This window comes from Zalophus californianus, chromosome 8 (assembly GCF_009762305.2).
Source record: "Zalophus californianus isolate mZalCal1 chromosome 8, mZalCal1.pri.v2, whole genome shotgun sequence".
Classification (NCBI taxonomy): Eukaryota; Metazoa; Chordata; class Mammalia; order Carnivora; family Otariidae; genus Zalophus; species Zalophus californianus.
Window position 1 is genome coordinate 52,758,696 of NC_045602.1, and position 21,282 is coordinate 52,779,977.

The following is a 21,282-nucleotide window of genomic DNA, read 5'->3' on the forward strand; positions in this document are numbered from 1 at the left end:
GATCATTAGCTCTAATTTTTTCTGACATGAATTGTTCCTCGTTGAGATTGATTTGTTCTAAAGCTTTTATGCATTAATATAGAAGAATCTGATTAAATATGAAGCATGGCAAGGATGCCTTTTTTCCATCTTCTCATGGAAAGAACCTGCATACCTGAGCGGGTTTCTTCTGAAACATTAACTGCAATTTTCGAAACTCTTGTAGTTTTGATGTACTTTTTCCAAGTACATCTACGTTCCAAGTATAGTGCAATTGAAGTAAAACACAGGAAGTAATGATACAGTTGTTTATTTTGAACATAAACACGGAAAAATTTTTAATACAAGAATAGAACTCTAGAAAAAAACATTCCAGTGTACTGTAGTTCTTTGTGGAGTATAGAGAATAGTTATAATCCTCCCCATATTCACCTAGGTCATAAATTTTATGGCACACAAACTCAGATGAAAGATAAATTGCAAATGGTGGTATCATAAACCTAACTTCAAGAACCCTATCAAGCAAATGCTTAGGCCTGTACTTTTTGATCTTGTAAAAAGCCTACAAATCTTGAATCACTTTAAAACTGTAGAGAATGGGGTATACAGAGGTGACTAAGGTACTTGAAAAACAGAACACAATGGATGGCTTATATATATATATATGTCTAAAACGTTATTTCCTCTTTATAGAAAGTGTTTACAGCCAAAGAATAGCTAGAGGGATCAAACCAACTTAATCACAATAAGGAGAGTTGGTATCAAGTGCAGTACATTTTTATTCCCTTCTCCAGCAGCTCTTTAAATCTTCACTGATGTTGACAGGCATTTTTTTGCAACCACATAGAGCTAAATTACAGAATTGGTTCTCCTAAGTGCAGTTCCTAGACCAAGAGCATCACCTAGGAACTTAATAGAGATGCCTGTTTTCATCTACCACTCCAAACCCACTAAAACAAAATCTGGGGTGAGGCCCAGCAGTATTTTTAAGAAGCACTCCAGGTGATTCTGATGCATATTCAAGTTGGAGAACCACTGGAGTAGAACTGGCTTTCAGTCAACTCCTGCATAATTTTTACCATTCTCTTCTGTACAAAGACAAATCCAGTAGTCTACTTAAGTATAACAGGCTCTGATAGTATTTTTCTTCCAATAAAAAAAAAAAAATCCTTATTTAATGCTGTTTCCATTAAAACTATTATGCCTGATACATTAATAATCTGTTTTGTTCTTGAAGGAAGCAGTTTCAGATGCCCTATTGGAAAACTTAATCAGAGTAGGTCTGATACAGTGGCAACATTGTACATTGGTGTCCTTCTAAGTAAATAATATATCCCATTGCAAAACAAGTCTATAAGTGAATTAACTATTTCATTACCAATTTTTATTTATCAATCTTTAGCACACATATAACAATATTACATTCTCTACAATACTGTCTTCATTAAAACCACAAAAGGAAAATGTGACTGCCTCTTAACATACTGGTTAAGAATAAAATTTTTAAAGAGCTGACCTTTTGACAAACTATAAATTTAATCCCTGCCTTTACATCAAATACATTTTGGCAGTTTTATCAGCATATTAATCATTCACAATTGTAGAGACAAATCATTTTAATTAAGGATCACTGTTTTCTTACACCATTTTGTGAAAGTAGCTGCTGCCATAATCTGATGGACTTTTTTCCCCAACAATACATGTTAAACTTTGTTACAGTTACTTTTAGAATTCACAAGCTTTTATTCATTCTGTCCTATTAGTGACTGACTGTAAGGAAAACCATTCATGATAATCTTTATATAGTAGATGTAGAACTGGTTCTTAAGTTTGGCTGCACATTAGAATCATTTGAGAAGCTTTAAAATCTTAAAGGTTATTCCAATGTGCAGCCAAAGTTAAGAACTACTGCCTTAAAAACAAGGTTTCAGCAACCAGTTTCTAACCCCCATTGCAGTAGTTTTAGAAGCATTTAACAGTTTGAACATGTGCTGGATTTGATCAAGTGTGGTATCATTCTGAATATCCTACTCTAGTGTTGATGGTTCTGGAGTAATCTAAGTTGTCTCTGTTGTCAGACTGACAGTGCTTACTATCAAGATTACTACTAGAGTTCTTGTTGAGAGAAATCATTCTTCAAAAAATGAATCTGCTTTGATAATGCGTTAGGTTTTTTGGGACTTTTAAGGCACTGAAAATCCTTTGGAGACATCTTAAACCCCCATATCAGTGATTCTCAACCCAAATTGCACCTTAGGAACTTTTTAGCTACAATGCTGAGATCCTATCCTCAATCAGCTAAATCAGAATCTCTGGTTGCATGGGGGTCTAGCAATATTTTTTAGAGCTCCATAGGTGAGGATTTGATAATAGAATGCCAATTTCTTAATAGCCTGTATTTGCTTTCATTTTGCTTGAGATTTTTGTGTGACAAAGTTAAACTACTAAGGCTTCTGAATTTCACCCCTAATAAAATCAAGACAGAAGCAGTCAAAAGAACATTCAGAAAGTCAAGGCTTCTGGCATGGGCACATCTACTTTGAAAAAGGATATAAATTAATAAAGCCAGACATTATGATACCAGTTCCCATAGTAGTTATAACTGTCTGACTGAAGGTCACTTCCAGCTGTAAAGCACAAGTGAACTAGTCCCCCACTAAAATTTGTCTTTAAACTCTTCCTCAAGTGCTCAGCTTAAAATGCTCTAAAGGTTTGTTCAAAATCCAAGGCCCCCCCACCCCCTAGACCTAGTAAATCAGAATGTCCAGAGGAGCTAGAGAACCCACATGTTTAACAACTCCAGGTGATTCTATACTGTTGATGGATATTAAGAGAAGAGTTAAATTTTGGAGATGGCATAAATGCAGTAGTTAACACTGTCACACTTAATTAGAAACTTGTATTTTCTCATAACTCACTGGGATTACTTTTGTTAAACAATACTAATTTACAGCAAAATATCTGATTCAAAATCATCTCTGCTCAGATTGTGTTCTTTGCCAGTGATACTTCATTTGGAACCAGAAGGGGGAAAAAAGTGATCATTTCATAGTTCAGTTTTAAGCTTCTCATATAAGTCCTCTTGGTCAATCATGTCTGTGTGCCCATTCCAGCGGTGATAAGCAAGAAGAGCAGCATTGTGGGCAGCAATGGCACTCATTTCCATGGCACTTGCTGCACACTCTATGCCGTTGAGGTAGTAAAGTCTATCGTGGAGTATGATGGAGGGGCATTTCTCTGGAGGCTTATAATGAGGATATGCAAGCCATGGCTGCTTCACAGCATAATCATAGGACAAAAAGAGCTTTAATATTTGTTCTTTAGTGAGAATTTCTTGGGAAAAGATCTTCCAAACATATCCCCTATCTGTTAATGGTTGAGGATTATCACTCTCTGTTACAGAGGACACAATCCCAATGCTGTTAATGAACAAATCTGAATTATCAGTAGTTAAGATTGTACTGAGATCGAATTTGTCTAAGGCTCTAGAGCTAAAAAGAGTTGAATTCAACTGCCCCTTAATTAAAGTTGTCACTATATGTTGGTAGTACTGATGGAATTCCTCAATTGGAGGATCAAAGTTGAGGAAAGTTATATTGGACATTTTTCGATTCAATGGAGTGGCCACCAAGACGATGTCATAGAAGTCTGAACGGGTCTCAGATCCAATTTGGTAGATCACTTCATACATCTTTGTGGGATTTCCTAGAAGAAAGAAGCATATGTTTTAGTGTTTCTAGCATTCTCTTCTATATACCTTCCAAAAATAATTTTATTACCATAGCAGTTTATAAAGTATAAAATAGTTAAAAGATAATTCTAAGGAATTAAAAAGAGTTTTACCCTCTAATATAACTGTGCCAAATTCAGGCAGTTTTCCACTGGAATAGAAATGATACTTTATCAGTAACTACAAAATATGGAATTATACTTTTAAGAATGAGATTATTTTTAAATCCAAGGAGATGTGTCACTGTACTTGAGCACATCTGGGAATATTTCCATGCGGTGCAACATACACAATTTATAATTCCATCATTTGGAATTGAGAGATGACAGAAGAGTGGTTTTTCTCCCTAAGCAATTATTTTCTAGAGGGTAAATTAGGAACAATAGAATTTCAGGCTCACCTGTATGCTTGGTCCTTGTTTTCTCCTCTATGTACATTACTGAGCCAGATACAAGGTTGCTTTTGGATGCCTGAAGGAGCCCTGAGCAAACAAGTTTATTGCCACCTTCTACTGCCCAAAGGCCAGAATCAGCAGAGGACAATGATACTGCCCCTGTCAGTGGTAGGAAAAAATGTGTTTTAATTTTGACTCTGTAAAAGACCCTCTACCCACTCTTCCCAATTTAGGTGAGTTTTGCTCCAAGACATTGCCAAAAAGCCACTGGGGGCAAAAATCGCAATGAAAGCTAAGGACTCTCTCCCCACTAAAAATGCACAGATCTACTTATACACAATTTTGCCAACCATGTCTGAGGTTTCAGAGAAAGGTAAGTCTTCTCCAACTCATGGCCTAAAGTTAGGAGCCACCATAGTATCAGGTAAGCCCCCTCTGTGAACTAATTAATGTCTATAACTTCCAAGCCTTGGCTTACCCACAAAGCCATTGACGTTCATGCTTTGGCCATAATTGACCCTCATGACAGGTGCAACAATTTCACTGAGGAATTTCTCAGAGAAGCCTGCTTTCTGCAAGGTTTCAAGTAGTGTTCGGTTAAGCATTCCAAGGAATTCGTCCCCTCCTAGAGAATGTAGTAACTTTTCTACACTGCTGAAGGCGTAGTCGTGAGACTGGTAACGGTAGATCCTTTTTGAAAAACAGAGAAGTGGCCATTAAACACCAAACAAGATAAGGGGAAGGGAATTAGCATATTTCCTTCTAATGATTTTCTACCTATCTAAGATGCACCTCAGTCACTATCTTCCCCAGGTATCCCAGAAGCTCTTATCCCCACCCCTACCTCCTCAGGTAGTACACTGTCCTTTATATACTCTTCTGCATTAATATGGTCACTGGGAGCACCTTTAAAGAAGTGGGTATGTCCTAGGTCTTGTTCTCATTCACCTTTTTATCTTCCAGCAGCAGTTAGACATGTCTAAAATTAATCTTTCCACCAGGCTTGATCCTCTCCACCCACTCCCTATCCCAACCAAAATGTAGATTGGGATGTTAGTTCACTCCTAACATCGTACATGTCACCCTCAGTTCACTTAATTTCAAACTTAAATATTTTCACTTCTTTCTGGTTCTCCCACCCAAGAAGAAAACCTTACCAGTCTTCCCAACATCTCTCTTGTTACTTCATTCTCATTTCCCTGATCTTAACTCGGGATTTATATTCAAACTACTAAAATGAGTAACTGATCTACCTGATTCCCGTTTCTTTTCTTTGAAACATTTATGAATCTCCCAGAAGTTCTAAAATACATCTTTAGTTATTTTTTTTAAATATTTTATTTATTTGACAGAGAGCGAGAGCAGGAACACAAGCAGAGGGAGTGGGAGAGGGAGAAGCAGGCTTCCCGTGGAGCAGGGAGCCCGATGCGGGGCTCAATCCCAGGACCCTGGGATCATGACCTGAGCCGAAGGCAGATGCTTAACGACTGAGCCACCCAGGCACCCCCATCTTTAGTCATTAATGACTTATCAAAAAACAACCTGCTTACTAAATAAACTCCTGACCTTAAAAAAAGGAATGGATTTTAGAGCCAAACTCATCAAGTCTAACTCTTTGCTCTAACTGCAGATAGAGACACAAGTAAAAGAACTTGTCTAAAAGTCACATGACAAGTAGAAGGTTCAAGCACAAGCTGCCCCCTCTACCCTCAACCACACACACACACACACAAACTCACACACTCACACCATCCACTTGAACACACCTGACCCATTCACTGATCTCTAAATATGCTCTGCATATTGCTCCCCAACACTGCACTAGCTCTTCTCCAACTAGAATACACTTTGGGCTTAATCCCACCTCCTCTGTAAAGTCTTGCTCAACTATTACTTAATTTTTAGAAAATACCACCTAACATTTTCTTGAACCTCACAGACATCCACACAGTAATTCAAGATGTAATTTTTCAAGTTGCAAGAGATAAAAAAATGAGAAAGATGATTCCTTTCCCTCAAGGAGCCTACAGGTGGGGACAGATAATAAGGCACAAACACAGATAAGTACGTGAAACAAAGGAAGAAATAAGGACCAAAGAAAGATCTCTGTCTTACAACAACTTTCTTCTCTCAAAGTTGTAAATTTTTTGAGCAGGAGACAATGTCCCATCCATTTCAGTATTACCTACTGTCTAACAGTGTAGTATACAAAACATTGAATACATTTTTGCCAGAGAAACTGATACCCGTGCCCAAACAAAAACTAAAATAACTTCTTCCAACCTTATCAATTGGTTTCTAGTCCCTAGGAAGTTGGAAAAAGTAGAGGATGAAAACACGGAGTTCTTTAGAAAATAGACTATCTCATAAAATGAAGAATGACCTTTGGCTAATGGTCAGCAAGACAAAACAGCCAATTAAATAATACATATAATATCATAAAGAAATTACTCCCTGCCGCTTCCTGCCTGGGACCCAACCCCACTCCATCAAGCCTCCTAGGTGTGAGACAACAGAGACCATGTAATCATTGAACACTGTAACTTTTACAATACTAGTTGCATTAGAATACATATTTACTAAAAAGTTAGATGTGTAATTTCTGCTAATCAGACTGCTTTACAGCCTTTTTTTCTTCTTTTTAAACTACATTTGTATAACCCTTAACATTTACTCATTCAATAAATATTTATGAAGCATTAACTTTGAGCCAGGTATTCTAGGTGCTAAAGATGCAAAGGTCAACACAAGAGAGAAAAAATGCCTAATGGATCCTGTGTTCTAGTTGGGGAAACAGGTAGTAAAAAACTTAATGTGAATAAATTATGTAACAGTTTAGAGAATGATAAATGTTAAGGAGAAAGCACATCAAAAAGGAAGACTGAGAAGGCTTAGAGTTGGTAGAGTTGCAACTCTAAGATGGTCCCCCAAAATAAGTAGAGTGGTCAAGGAAAGCCTAAGAAGGTAACATCTGAGCAAAGACCTGAGGGAGGTGAGAACTGGAGCATCCAGGGGAGAAAATATTTCAATAAAAGTGTGGTGCAATAGCCTCATGACAGAAGCATGCCTGATGTGTTCAAAGAACAATGAGGCCTGTGCAGTTTAAACAGATCCAGGAGAGCAGGAAGAGGCAGAGTGAGAATAAAAGTATTGGGTGGGGGTTGGGGGGTGAGAGATGAAACACTTCTGGAAGGGTGGAGCAAGGACCTCAGAAAATCTACATAAAAGCAATGAGAACACTGGCAAAAATCAACTTTTTCAAAACTCTGGAAAAAAACCAGACTTGCCAAAGTCCCAGGAGTACTTTTTCAAGAGAAATGGCTCAATCTCAGTACGAACAATGAGCCCTGTGGCATGTTAACTTGCCCTATTCCCATTCCCCTCAGACCAGCAAGGTAGCCTTCAAAACCAGCAGTCTTGCAACTATAATACCTGTGAAACTTACAACCTGGCAGCCACGAGAGGATAAGACAGGTTTGGAGCTCCTCCAAAGTGCCACTATTTGGCCTGACAGCTCACTGAAAAGCTCTATCCTTGGGGCTTGTCTCAACTTGACCTCAGAGCTTGATCTGTACAAACAGCCCATCCTGGGGGCATCTGTCAAAAAAAACAATCAGGGGCAATTTAAAATCACAGCTACCTGAGGTGGTGATAACAAGTGGGGCTAACAAGAGGCTGACCAAAAGACTTTAAAAAAAAAAGAAGAAAATGGGGCGCCTGGGTGGCTCAGTCGTTAAGCGTCTGCCTTCGGCTCAGGTCATGATCCCAGGGTCCTGGGATCGAGCCCCACATCGGGCTCCCTGCTCCGCGGGAAGCCTGCTTCTCCCTCTCCCACTCCCCTTGCTTGTGTTCCCTCTCTCACTGTGTCTCTCTCTGTCAAATAAATAAATAAAATCTTTAAAAAAAAAAAAAAAAAACCTAGGGAATTAAAAACACATTCTTGTTGACCCCAGAAGGCCATGACTATGTACAAGGTTATCACGTGCCTAGGAAAGACCTTAGAAGGCACTAAAGTAACCTCTGGTTGACCTTGAGCCTGTTTTTTTTTTAAGATTTTATTTATTTGACAGAGAGCAAGCTCAATCAGGGGGAGCAGCAGACAGGGAGGAGAAGCGGGCTCCCCACCGAGCAGGGAGCCCTATGCAGGACTTGATCCCAGGACCTGCGATCATGACCTGAGCTGAAGACAGATACTTAACTAACTGAGCCACCCAGGTGCCCCTGACCTTGAGGCTTTGAGCAAGCAGGAAGTAAAAGCTAAAGTAGACCACCTGCCAGAGCACTGAAAACTTACCCCCCAATACACAATTAAGTGACTATGCATGACAAAGAATACAGACTTCACAGAATTAGTCCCAGAAAGTGACCAAACTAACAACAGTTTCTGAGGTAGCTGGGAAATCTGATTTCCAGAGTTGACATATAATGTTACTTTAAATGTCCCATTTTCAACAAAAATCATGAAACAATCATAGAAAGTATGACCCAGAGGTGCCTGGCTGGCTCAGCAGGTAGAGCATGTGACTCAAGGTTGTGAGTTCAAGCCACACACCGGGTGTGGAGATTTAAAATTTTTTTAAAAGGAAAGAATTTGGGGCGCCTGGGTGGCTCAGTCAGTTAACCAGCCAATTCTTGATTTCGGCTCAGGTCACAATCTCAGGGTCCTGAGATCAAGCCCTGAGTCGGGTTCCCTGCTCAGCTGTCCCCCCCCACCCCTCCCCATGCTATAGAAACCATGTTTAAGGTTTTAAAGCAAGTATGTCAACAGTGTCTCACCAAATATCAATAAAGAGTCAAACTTTTTTTTTAATTCTGGAGTTGAAAAGTACAATATCTGAAATTTAAAATTCCCTAGACGGGCTCAATAGCAGATTTGAAATAGCAGAAAAATCGGTGAACTTAAAGGTAAGTTGAAATTATAAACTAAGGAACAGAAAGTAAAGAAAAATGAGCAGCATCAGAGAACTGTGGGACAACATAAAGCATACCAACATACACTTAATGGGAATTGTAGGAAAGGCAGAAAAAAAGCAGGGGTAACAAAAAATACTTAAATAATGGCCAAACACTTCCCAGATTTGAAAGAAAACATTAATCTGCACACCCAGGAAGCTAAATCTAAGCAGGATAAATTTAAAAGATCCACACCCCAAAACATAATAAACTGGAAAGACAATACTGAAAGCAGCAAGAAAAAAGTGATCCAGAAAAAGGGATCTTCAAAAAGATTAACAGCTGACTACTCATCAGAAACCATGAAGGCCACAGTGTAGTGGGATGACATATTTAAAATGCTGAAAGAAAAGTCTATCAACCAAGAGTTCTATATCCAGCAAAACTATCCCTCAAAAATGAAGAGAAATTAAATTAATCCCAGGTAAACAAAAACACAGGATTCAATACTAGCAAACCTTCCCTACAAGAAATTAGACTAGAGAAAGTCCTTCAGACTGAAATACACTAGACAGAAATTCAAATCCCCATCAAGAAATGAAGAGCACTGGTAAAAGTAACTGCATAAAGTAAATATAAAGAACTGAAAACAGAATCAAACAGATTAAACATCCATGTTTACTGCAGCATTATTCACAACAGCCAGGAGGTAGAAGCAACCTAAATGTTCATCAATGACGAATGAATAAAACAAGAGAAGGCAATAATGGAGGAACAGACAAAAGCAACATAAGATGTACAGGAAGTGAATAGCAGGCATAAACCCTACCTCCCCAGTTATTATATTAAACATAAATGGACTAAACACTGTAATCATAAGGCAGAGACTGGCAGAATGGATTAAAAAAAAAATCATGATCCAACAATATGCTGTCTACAAGAAATACACTTTAGACTCAGACACAAATAGGTTGAAAGTAAAAAGATGGAAAAAAGTATACCATACAAACAGTAACCAAAACACAGCTAGAGTGGTTACACTAGTATCAGAGAATACAGACTTTAAGATAAAAATTGTTACCAGAGGCAAAGAACATTTTATAATGATAAAAGGGTTAGTCCATGAGGAAGTCATAACAATTATAAACATACACACACCTAAGAACAGAGTTCAAAATATCTGAAATGAAACTGACAGAACTAAAGGGAGAAACAGAATTTAACAATACTAGTTGACTCCAATATTGCAATTTCAATAATGGATAGAACAAATAGGCAGAAGATCAACAATACATTAGTTCATTAGGGCTGCCATAAAAAGTATCACAGACTGAGTGCATTAAACAACAGAAATTTATTTCTCATAGTTCTGGAAGCTAAAAATCTAAGATCGTGGCATTGACAGCTTTGGTTTCTTCTGAGGACTGACACCTTGGCTTACAATGGTCACCTTCTCATTGTGTCCTCCCATTATCCTTCTTATATGCATGCACATCCCTGGTGTCTCTTCTGTGTTCTAATCTCTTATAAAGACACCAGTCACATCCAATATGGCCCACCCTAATGGCTTCATTTTAACTTAATTCCCTCATTAAAAGCCCTACCTCTGGGCACCTGAGTGGCTCAGATGGTTAAGCATCTGCCTTCAGCTCAGGTCATGATCCCAGGGTCCTGGGATTGAGCCCCACATCAGGCTCCTGGCTCAGTGGGGAGCCTGCTTCTCCCTCTCCCTCTGCCTCTCCCCCTGCTCATGCTCTCTATCTCTGTGTCTCAAATGAATAAAATCTTTTTAAAAAAAAAAAATAAAAGCCCTATCTCCAGGGTTGCCTGGGTGGCTCAGATGGTTAAGCATCTGCCTTCGGCTCGGGTCACGATCCCAGGGTCCTGGGATTGAGCATCAGGCTCCCTGCTCGGCGGGGAGCCTGCTTCTCCCTCTCCTCCTGCTCCCCCTGCTTGTGCTCTCTCACTCTCTCTGTCAAATAAATAAATAAAATCTTTTAATAAGAAATGTTTTAAAAGCCCTATCTCCAAATATAGTCATTCTGCAGTACAGGGGGCTAGGGCTTCAACCTATGAAGGGGGTAGGGCCTAATTCTGCCCATAATAAACAGGAAATAAAAAATTAGGAGATAGGATTACCTATGTCAGGACTTTCAAGCCATTGTACAGATTTTGGCTGTTAGTCTGCATGAAACAGCCACTGAAAGTTTATATTTTTAATTTAAATTCAAGGTAGTTAACATATAGTATGGGTTTCAGGAGTAGAATTTAGTGATTCATCACTTAGATATAACACCCAGTGCTCATCCCAACAAGCCCTCCTTAATACCAACCCCCATTTAGCCCATCCCCCAACACATCTCCCCTCCAGCAACTCTCAGTTTGTCCCTTTTTTTTTTTTTTAAGCTTTTATTTATTTGTCAGAAAGAGAGCACAAGCAGGGGGTACAGCAGGCAGAGGGAGAAGCAGGCTCCCTGCTGAGCAAGAAGCCTGATGTGGGACTCAATCCCCTCATGACCTGAGCCAAAGGCAGACACTTAACCAACTGAGCCACCCAGGCATCCCTCAGTTTGTTCTCTTAACTAGAGTCTCTTATGGTTTGCCTCCCTCTCTGTTTCTATCTTATTTTTCCTTCCTTTCCCGCATGTATAGGTTTCGTTTCTTAAATTACACATAAGTGGAATCATGATATTTGTCTTTTCTCTATTTCACTTAGCATAATACACTCTGGTTCCATCCACATTGTTGCAAATGGCAATATTTCATTCTCTTTGATGACTAAGTAATATTCCATTGTGTGTGTGTGTATCCACATCTTCTTTGTCCATTCATCTGTTGATGGACATTTGGGCTCTTTCCATAATTTAGCTACTGTTGATAGTGCTGCTATAACTGGGTGCATGTGCCCCTTCAAATCAGGACTTTTGTATCCTTTTTTTTTTAAGATTTTATTTATTTATCTGACGGAGAGAGACACAATGAGAGAGGGAAAGGGGGGAAGTGGGAGAGAGAGAAGCAGGCTTCCCGCGTAGCAGGGAGCCCAATGTGGGGCTCGATCCCAGGACCCTGGGATCATGACCTGAGCCGAAGGCAGACGCTTAACAACTGAGCCACCCAGGCACCCCTTGTATCCTTTAGATAAATACTAGTAGTGCAATTGCTGGGTCATAGGGTAGCTCTATTTTGCCACTGAAAGTTTCTGAGCAGAGAAGTAATATGATGACTCCTAGATTTTTAAAAAGACCTCGCTGGCTGCTATGCTGAAAACAGATAGTGGTAGCACACAGGCAAAAGCAGGGAGGTGAGTTAGGAGGTATATTAGTTTCCAGTTGCTACTGTAACAAATTACCACAAACTAAGTGGCTTAAACAACACAAATTTATTATCTTATGGTTCTGCAGGTTAGAAATCCAAAAGTCAATTTCACTGGTCTAGAGAGTCAAGGTGTCAGCAAGGTTGGTTCCTTCTGGAAGCTCTGAGGGAAGAGTCCATTTTCTTGCTTTTTTCAGTTTCTGTAAATCACCTGCATTCCTTGGCTCATGGCACCTTTCTGGCATCATTCCAACCTCTTACTTCCATCATCACATTTCCTGCTACTCACTCTGATCCTCCTGCCTCCCTCTTATAAGGACTCTTGTGATTACACTGGGCCCACCTAAATAATTGGGAATAATCTTCCCATTTCAAGATCCCTAACTTAATGGGCGCCTGGGTGGCTCAGTTGGTTAAGCGACTGCCTTCGGCTCAGGTCATGATCCTGGAGTCCCGGGATCGAGTCCCGCATCGGGCTCCCTGCTCAGCGGGGAGTCTGCTTCTCCCTCTGACCCTCTTCCCTCTCATGCTCTCTCTCTCTCTCATTCTCTCTCTCAAATGAATAAAATCTTTAAAAAAAAAAAAAAGATCCCTAACTTAATCATATCTGCAAAGCCCCTTTTATCATGTAAGGTAACACATTCACAGGTTCCAGGGATTAGGGTGTAGACATCTTGCATGGGGAGAGAGGCATTCAGCCTACCACAGGGAGCTACTCCAACAATACAGACAAGAGATAATAGTGGCTTGGGTGCCTGGGTGGCTCAGTTGGTTAAGCAACTGCCTTCGGCTCAGGTCATGATCCTGGAGTCCCAGGATTGGGTCCCACATCGGGCTCCCTGCTCAGCAGGAGTCTGCTTCTCCCTCTGACCCACTTCCCTCTCGTGCTCTCTATCTCTCATTCTCTCTCTCTCTCAAATAAATAAAATCTTTAAAAAAAAGAGAGAGAGATAATAGTGGCTTGCATCAAAGTGGTAGAAGCCATGGTGGTGACAAGTGAAATTCTGGATACATTTTAAAAACTGATAGGATTAAAGATAGACTGGATTTGGGAAAGGAGTAAGAGAAAAGAGTAAAATATGACTCAGTATATTTGTTAGGAGTAACTGGAAGGAAGAAAGGGTGTTTATAAAGCCTTTCACTGTGAATCCTATCAGTCTCAGATTAAGAAATGTTTTAAGGATCTAATATTTCCTCAGAAACACACTAAGTGCTAGAGACAAGAATGAGCTTTAACCTAGCCCAGAAACCAAGATATCTCAACAGAAAGCCATCACTGAACCAGAGGATTCAATTCAACAAACATCTGAGTATCTACTGTATTCTAATTATTGTACATACCATAGAACAACACAAGTGTGTGGGTGCTGTGCTCCATATAACACTTATGGGATGTTTGAAAAGAAATGAATGGCAACTAGAGATTTAGGGGAAGGCTTTGCTGACAGGGCTGAGAAAAGAGACTGGACTCTGGAGTAAGGAATAGCATCCAACCAGAAGAACTGCATAAATAAATGCTCAGAACTGGAAATTAACCTGGAAAGTATGGACAGCAGGGGCTACAGGATTTCCACCCCAAGCAGCTCCACCAACAAGAAAATGAATGCATACTCGCATGGGTGTGGGGTGTTGCCTATCACCCTCTTTCAAATGTCATGGTTTACTACTACTGTCACATGGGCCTTCGCTCACACTGTGCACTCTGAAACGGAAGCACAAAAATGACAATGTACTTCTCCAAAGCTGCTCAGCAAATCTCCCAAAAGTTTTTCCAGAGGGGACCCAAATGGATTTGTCATATACACTGAAAATAGGGAGAAAAAAATTTGAGCAAGGGCTCTAGGTTTCTATACTATTCAAAGAAAGAAAAAAACTCAAGAATATTATCCAATTGCACATTTTAACCTAATATTTGCAACTTTGACCGTAGGTAAGAGTCACTTGAGGTACTTTTAAAAAATACCAATGTCCATGGGCACCTCAGTCAGTTAAGTGTCTGCCTTCGGCTCAGGTCATGATCTCTGGGTCCTGGGGTTGAGCCTTGCGTCAGGTTCCCAGCTCAGCAGGTGGCCTGCTTCTCCCTCATCTTCTGCCGCTCTCCCTGCCTGTGCTCACTTGCTCACTCTCGCCCTCTCAAATAAATAAATAAAATCTTAAAAAAAAAAAAAAAAGGGCGCCTGGGTGGCTCAGTCGTTGAGCGTCTGCCTTCAGCTCAGGTCATGATCCCAGGGTCCTGGAATCGAGCCCTGCATCGGGCTCCCTGCTCTGTGGGAAGCCTGCTTCTCCTTCTCTCACTCCCCCTGCTTGTGTTCCCTCTCTCGCTGCATCTGTCAAATAAATAAATAAAATCTTTAAAAAAAAAAAAAAGATTGTGATTCCAATGTGCAGCCAGGGTTGAGAACTACTGCTTCACTGAAATGCAGGGGAATCTGTTGTTCCAGATTACTCTTTGGCAACCTCTGTTGTTCCCAATTCTGATTTTTGCAACATCCCAGAGTATCTCCAGCATGGGGTGATATTACAAATACAGTTGACCCTTGAATAACACAGGTTTGAACTGCGCAAGTACATTTATACATGGGTTTTGTTTTTTGTTATTTTTTTTTCCAGATATATATAGTGGGAGTACCATAAATATATTTTCTCTTCCTTGATTTTTTAAGATTTTTATTTATTCATTTGAGAGAGGGAGAGGGCGTACAAGCTGGGGGAGAGGCAGAGGGAGAGGGAGAAGCATACTCCTCACTGAGCAGGGGAGCCCGACATGGGGCTTGATCCCAGGACCTGGAGATCATGACCCGAGCTGAAGGCAGACACGCAACAATCTGAGCCACCCGGGTGCCCCTCTGTATGATTTTCTTAACATTCTTTTCTCCAGCTTCCTTTATTGTAAGCATTAGACACAGCATATAAAATATGTATTCATTGACTGTTTATGTTCTTAGTAAGTCTTCCTGTCAACAGCAGGCTATTAGCAGTTAAGTTTTGGGGAAGTCAAAAGTTACACACAGATTTTCAACTATGCAAGGGATTGGCACCCCAACCCCCCCCCAAATTATTCAAGGGTCATTTATTTAATAACTGGTATAGCATTAAACAGAAAGTAGACTGACGACAGCACTAGAACTGAGTCAAGATTCCCTGCTGGTGGCAGGGGGAAGGGGTTTGGGCAGGAGGCAGACAGGGAGGAGTGGGAACACAGAGGGCAACAGCTATGTCACTAGTCCAGCAGTATTTAACTACTTTAACAACTGGCACATGCTGGCTCAATACCAGCCTTCTCTCCAGCTTTCTCATAGGATATGATAAAACTACCAAAATAAAATTTTTCTGTTCCTGACTTATTGAAAGAAACAGAAATGTAGGGTGCATGGCCCTTTGAACAGCATAAGAATCAGTGCTGTATAATCAAATATCAAAGACCAGAGGTAGGCAGTAATTCCATAAAGTAGGGGAACTGTTTTCTAAAATCAAAAATAGGGATGCCTGGCTGACTCAGTCAGAAAAGCATGCGACTCTTGATCTCAGGGTAATAAACTTTAAAATCAAAAATAGTATAATCCTGGGGCACCTGACACCTGGCTCAGTCCATACAGCGTGTGACTCTTAATCTCTGAGGTCACGAGTTCAAGCCCCACATTGGGCATAGAGTTTACTTAATCAAAAAAAAAAGTATAATCTATCCCATCACTGCATCTATTTCACAGTTCTATAATATCCAGAATTCACTTTAAAAGTGATTTCTTAATTTCTCACAGGGCAGTTCTCTACATGTCAAGTAAGCCACCGGTAAGAAAACTAACAGACATAGGGGCTGTATCTGATGCCATCTGAACTTGATTTTCCTGTTGAGCATGCAGCAACATGCTACCTTCCTTCTTTACAAACTGGCTATCTCTACGCAAATTCTAAATATTTTCTTAGTTATGGTTTACTGCTTGTCTCTCTACTAGAATGTATATTCTTTGAGGACAGGGACATGTTCTATTCTACATCCTCAGGACCCAGAATAGTGCCTGGCACATAATAGGCAGTCAATATTTGGTAAATGAATAAATGAATGAATGACTACTTTAAAACAATCTGCACTGTAGCTGACCTTAATGTGCCCACTGGAAAAGTGTTTGAGGAATTGACCTAACAACGATGCTTAGAAAGAGAAATCCCAGGGGCACCTGGGTGGCTCCATCGGTTAAGTATCTGCCTTGGGCTCAGGTCATGATCCCAGGGTCCTGGGATCAAGCCCCACATCGGGCTCCTTGCTCAGGGGGGAGTCTGCTTCTCCCTCTCCCTCTGCTGCTCCCCCTGCTTGTGCTCACTCATGCACTCTCTCTCTGTCAGATAAATAAAATCTTTAAAAAAAAAGAGAGAGAAATCCCAAACTACCATAAGTTACAAAAACTAGAGTATATTTATCCTACTCAATCCTTATATCTGTCCTTGTCAATACTGGGTCACATATGACATGTAATTTTACCTTATTAACAATTATTTCACTACACTGAAACTCATAGTAATGAAATATCATTAGCACTTACAAGTTAAATTTCTCCAGCATCTAAAAATTGTAAACCAGCATAAAAATTAGTACATGCCAACAGCCTTAAAAAAGAAAAAAAAAAAAAGGCTGGCTGCATATTTTAAGGTTAGACTGGTTATTTTATATCATTTTTCCTAATTACCAAAGCAATACACATAGAAATATTTGAAAATACAGAAAAACATAAAGAAGAAAAAGTGGCACCTGTTATATTCTCACTACCTGGAAGAGTCCTGGGATTCAGTATCTCAATTTAAATTCTTGGGGCACAGAACCAATACTCTGCCTCAGGCTACTGGCTCACTGAAACATCATGTCACAATTCATTAAATTAAATGAAACATCATGTCTCATTTAAGTTTTGTGATCCTGTCTACAAGCTTTTATACACATTACCTCATTCACCTATACAACATCAGCACAGTGCAGAGATTAAGAGTGAAAACTCTGGGGGCACCCGGGTGGCTCAGTCAGTTAAGCGTCTGCCTTCGGCTCAGGTCATGATCCCAGAATCCTGGGATAGAGCCCCTCGTCAGGCTCCCTGCTTCTTCCTCTCCCTCTGCTCACGCTCTTTCTCTTGCTATCTCAAATAAATAAATAAAATCTTAAAAAGAGAGAGAGAGAGAACTCTGGAGCCAGAATACTTGGGTGGGAACTCCAACTCCACCACTTACTAGGTTGGTGTTCTTGCACACTTGAAACCTCTATGCCTCCACCTTCCACATCTGTAAGAAGCTAATAACAGTACCTGAGAGAGCTGTCATAAGAATTCAAGGAGTTAACATTTGTAGAGCATTTAAGTGTATGTGGCAAAACTAGGGGCGCCTGGGTGGCTCAGTCATTAAGCGTCTGCCTTCGGCTTGGGTCATGATCCCAGGGTCCTGGGATCGAGCCCTGCATTGGGCTCCCTGCTCAGCAGGAAACCTGCTTCTCCCTCTCCCACTCCCCCCCTTCTTGTGTTCCTGCTCTCGCTATGTCTCTCTCTGTCAAATAAATAAATAAAATATTTTTTAAAAAACCTAAACATTTGCAAAATACATTTTCAAAAGCAAAAATTACTCTTTCAATATTCAAGTGGATAAACGGTCTGCATATTTTATGCAAACCATTTACCTAACAATCTGACAAACAGGCCTTACAATTAGGTAGAGAACTGTTTCAAGAAATAAAATTCCTAACGATCATCTAACTAAAAGGTCTTAGGGTAAATGGAAGGGGGACAAATTACCTCATAAACTTGTCCAATATGTCCTCTACCCACATGTGCATTCGGAGGGACTGAAATCCATAGTGCCAAATTAGTTTAATCATGTTAATTATAAACCAGCTGCTCTCCTCAAACACCAGAGTCTCTCCGTTATACACCCCCATTAGGCCACCAGAGCTCTGAATAGTAAAGAGACCTGCAAAAACAGAGAAAGGGTTAGCTAAACTCAGGGTTTCTATGTTGATCAAATGAAAGATCATCTGAAGCTAGGGGGACACTCTGAAGTGCATGAATTCTGGGCTTCCCCCAGTTCTCAGGAAACATATTAAAGGAGCTCTATCTTTAGAACAGTGTGTAATACACTATTCATTCACTACACTGTCCTAAAGCAGATCTCTAAAGGATGGGTCAGATGGTCATGCACACATATCAAAATCAGACTGGCTATTTTTAGTTGAAAAAGACTAAAAAGTCCAAGGAAAATGTCAGAATACAAACTGAATTCAATTTAAAAACAGAAATGTTGGGCGCCTGGATGGCTCAGTCAGTTAAGCATCTGCCTTCAGCTCAGGTCATGATCCTGGAGTCCCGGAATCAAGCCCTGCATCGGGCTCCCCGCTTAGCAGGGCGTCTGCTTCTCCCTTTGCCCTTCCTCCTGCTCATCCTCTCTCTCTCTCTCTCTCAAATAAATAAAATCTTTTTAAAAAATTAAAAAAAAAAAAAACAGAAACATCAGACATGAATATTTGCAGCATTAACTGCTCCTGGCATATATTTGCCCTCATGGAGGAAAGTGGCTCAGGAAGCATCCATAGGAGACGTGGAAAGCAGCAGAGGGAAAGGAGGCATCGCCATTCCTTTGTGAATCCTATTTTGCATAATTGGCTATTTCAGATAGCAAAAACATAAGAAGGCAAAAATTACACAATATTCTCTGAGCAAAGGGCCTGCTGAGGCTTCCCAGACTTCCCCCAACCTGTCCAGCTCCTCTACTGGCAGGGAAGCAGTCATATGTCCCAGGTTCTAGGCACATGTCTGGACCCATACCTGTGTGAGTGACTTTAAGCTAGACACCGAAAGCCTCTGGGCCTCATTTTCCCAGCTGTAAATGAGTACACAAGGTTTCTGCTAACTCAAACCATTCTTTGATTCTTTAACATGAACCCAGAGGTTTAAGAACCAAGAAGAGCAACCATCCCCACCCACCCCCCCAATGGCTGTAATTCCAGATAACTGAAGATACAGATAACTAGTGTCCCATTACGGGAAAGTGGCTCCTAACTAAGCTTGCACTAATTGCTAGCAGCAAAGTGAGGAAAATCGTTTTACCAACTTCTCTGTAAAAGACAATAAGGCGGAAAAGTTTCAGTTCCCTCTCTGATAAACATATCCATGGATGGTCACAAAGAAATCTGCTTAGCTCTAAGAACAAATTACATACCCAGGTCCTTGACAAAACGCTTCATGTGCAGATTTAAAGGATGGATGACAGAACCTCCTGCCTCATATTCTTGCCCTCGGACAGTCATTGTGGCCAGGCGGCCTCCCACCTCTCCTCTTTCAAACAGGTCAATCTTCACATCTTTCCCAAATTTCTGCCGCAGATAATAGGCTGCTGAAGTGCCACCAATTCCAGCTCCAATAATTGCTATGGATGGGAAAAAAAAAAAAAAAAAGAACAGTTTCTTTCCTTCTTACCCAGCTATGTGGGTTTTGTTTTTGAATAACAGATGTTAGTCAAGGCTATTATCACCAATTTAGGGAAGCTGGGGACCCAGGGGCAAGTGACAGTTGCTGAAGACAGAACTCTCTGAATCTGGACAGACACGGCCCTCGGACAAAAGTGGTAGTACATCAATGTACAAATTGACATTGGATTGGGGGGACAGATCCCCAAAGGTTCTCATAGTTCTTTGTTGAGGCACCACTGGTTCTGCACAACCTTCTTTGCACCCAACGCATGGCAACAGAGGAGGTGGGCCTTTCCAGCACGCATTTTAAATAAAGTGGCCGCCATCTGTGCCAAGATTTGTTCTGTCTCATTAATATAGATGGGTTAATGCCCCCACAAAACAAAGCTTTAAGGGGAACAAGAAAGCAAACCAAACACGGCAAAAACCAAGACTGAAATTTGAGAGTGGATTATTTCGGCTGTGCAGTAGTCCTAGGTAGAGGAATTGTGCAAGCTAGGGCCTCTGGGAGCAGGCTGACCTCAGCAAAGTGGAAGTGGGGAACGGGGTTCCAGTCCAGCCTACCAAGGGAAGCAGACGGGTCTGCCTGTTTGCACTGCTCGGCATGCTGTGACCGCGTGCGCCTGTCATCCGCAGAGCGAGGCGGCCGGTCGCTCCAGAACTAGAAGACTGGCCTCCCAAAGACGCAGCAAGCGAAGGAGGCGAGAGGGTCCTCGGCCTCCGCAGATCCCCAGGCCTCTGAGACAGGGGCACAAGGGGCGCTTGGCGGCCGCCCGCCCCGATACTCCCTCCACCGCCCATTCCCGTAGTGGGCACATCGACAAGGTCCCGGGAAGACACGGTGACTGTGGCACCGACAGCGACCCTGAGTCACGAACTGAGAAGACCGCGACCTGCGCGGAGGACTCGGCGCGCACGGCCTGGTGGACGTAGCGGCCGCGGGGCCTGGTGCACTGCGTAGCGGCCACCCGGCGCGGGGCGCGCTCCCGCACCCTTTCAGTGTCGTCCCTCGCCCCCGTCACCTACCGATCTTATCTGGCGGGGCCCGCAGCTCGGCGCTCCCGGGGCACCCCCAGCTGCACAGCAGCAGCCACAGCCCCAGAAACAACGAGACGAGCTCCCCAGCCGTGAGCCCCATGGCTCCCGGAACGCAGCAGTCCACAGCAGCGCCCTATAGTCCGCGGCTGCTAGGAGTCTGCGCGCTCCGCACGCCCCGCCCCCGACCGGCCTCGCCCCTCCGAGCCCCGCCCAAGGAGCGGGGCGTCCTCCAGGAGCTTCCAAGCATGGTCCGCTCGGTTCCCAAGCATGTCCCGCCCCTTCGAAACGCACCCTACTTCTGGGACACACCAAAGGCGCCAGGGGCACCAGAGGCGGAGGCTCACCCCAGCTCGCCACCTTACTCTCCTTCTATTCAGGTGGAGCATCACTTCTTCACTCGTGCCCTCTTCTGTCCTTTCAGTCTCTCCGTGTCAGAGAATGCACAAAGCAAATCACTGTCAGACCAATGGAGCAACAAATGCTTACTGAGTGACCACT

The 21,282-nt window shown here is 41.7% G+C and overlaps 1 protein-coding gene across 1 annotated transcript; it reads right to left on the reverse strand.

The window, feature by feature from the left end:
• Positions 1-273: 273 nt before the first annotated feature.
• Positions 274-20,934, reverse strand: PCYOX1 (prenylcysteine oxidase 1). The gene is made up of 6 exons (XM_027622041.1): positions 20,773-20,934; positions 19,497-19,703; positions 18,077-18,251; positions 4,582-4,793; positions 4,110-4,262; positions 274-3,684 (listed from the first exon to the last, which is right to left on the reverse strand). Exons 1-6 carry the CDS (start codon positions 20,882-20,884, stop codon positions 3,026-3,028), a joined length of 1,518 nt encoding a protein of 505 aa, XP_027477842.1. The 5' UTR covers positions 20,885-20,934; the 3' UTR covers positions 274-3,025.
• Between the last annotated feature and the right edge of the window lie 348 nt (positions 20,935-21,282).

What these genes read in the sequence shown, in the direction of transcription:
- PCYOX1 (XM_027622041.1), bottom strand. Translation starts at nt 20,884, where the DNA reads ATGGGGCTCACGGCTGGGGAGCTCGTCTCGTTGTTTCTGGGGCTGTGG. An exon ending in GGCCCCGCCAGATAAGATCG is followed by an intron (nt 19,704 to 20,772) that starts GTAGGTGACGGG and finishes TCCCATCCATAG; the next exon opens with CAATTATTGGAGCTGGAATT. An exon ending in ATATTGGACAAGTTTATGAG is followed by an intron (nt 4,794 to 18,076) that starts GTAATTTGTCCC and finishes TTTTTCAAAAAG; the next exon opens with GATCTACCGTTACCAGTCTC.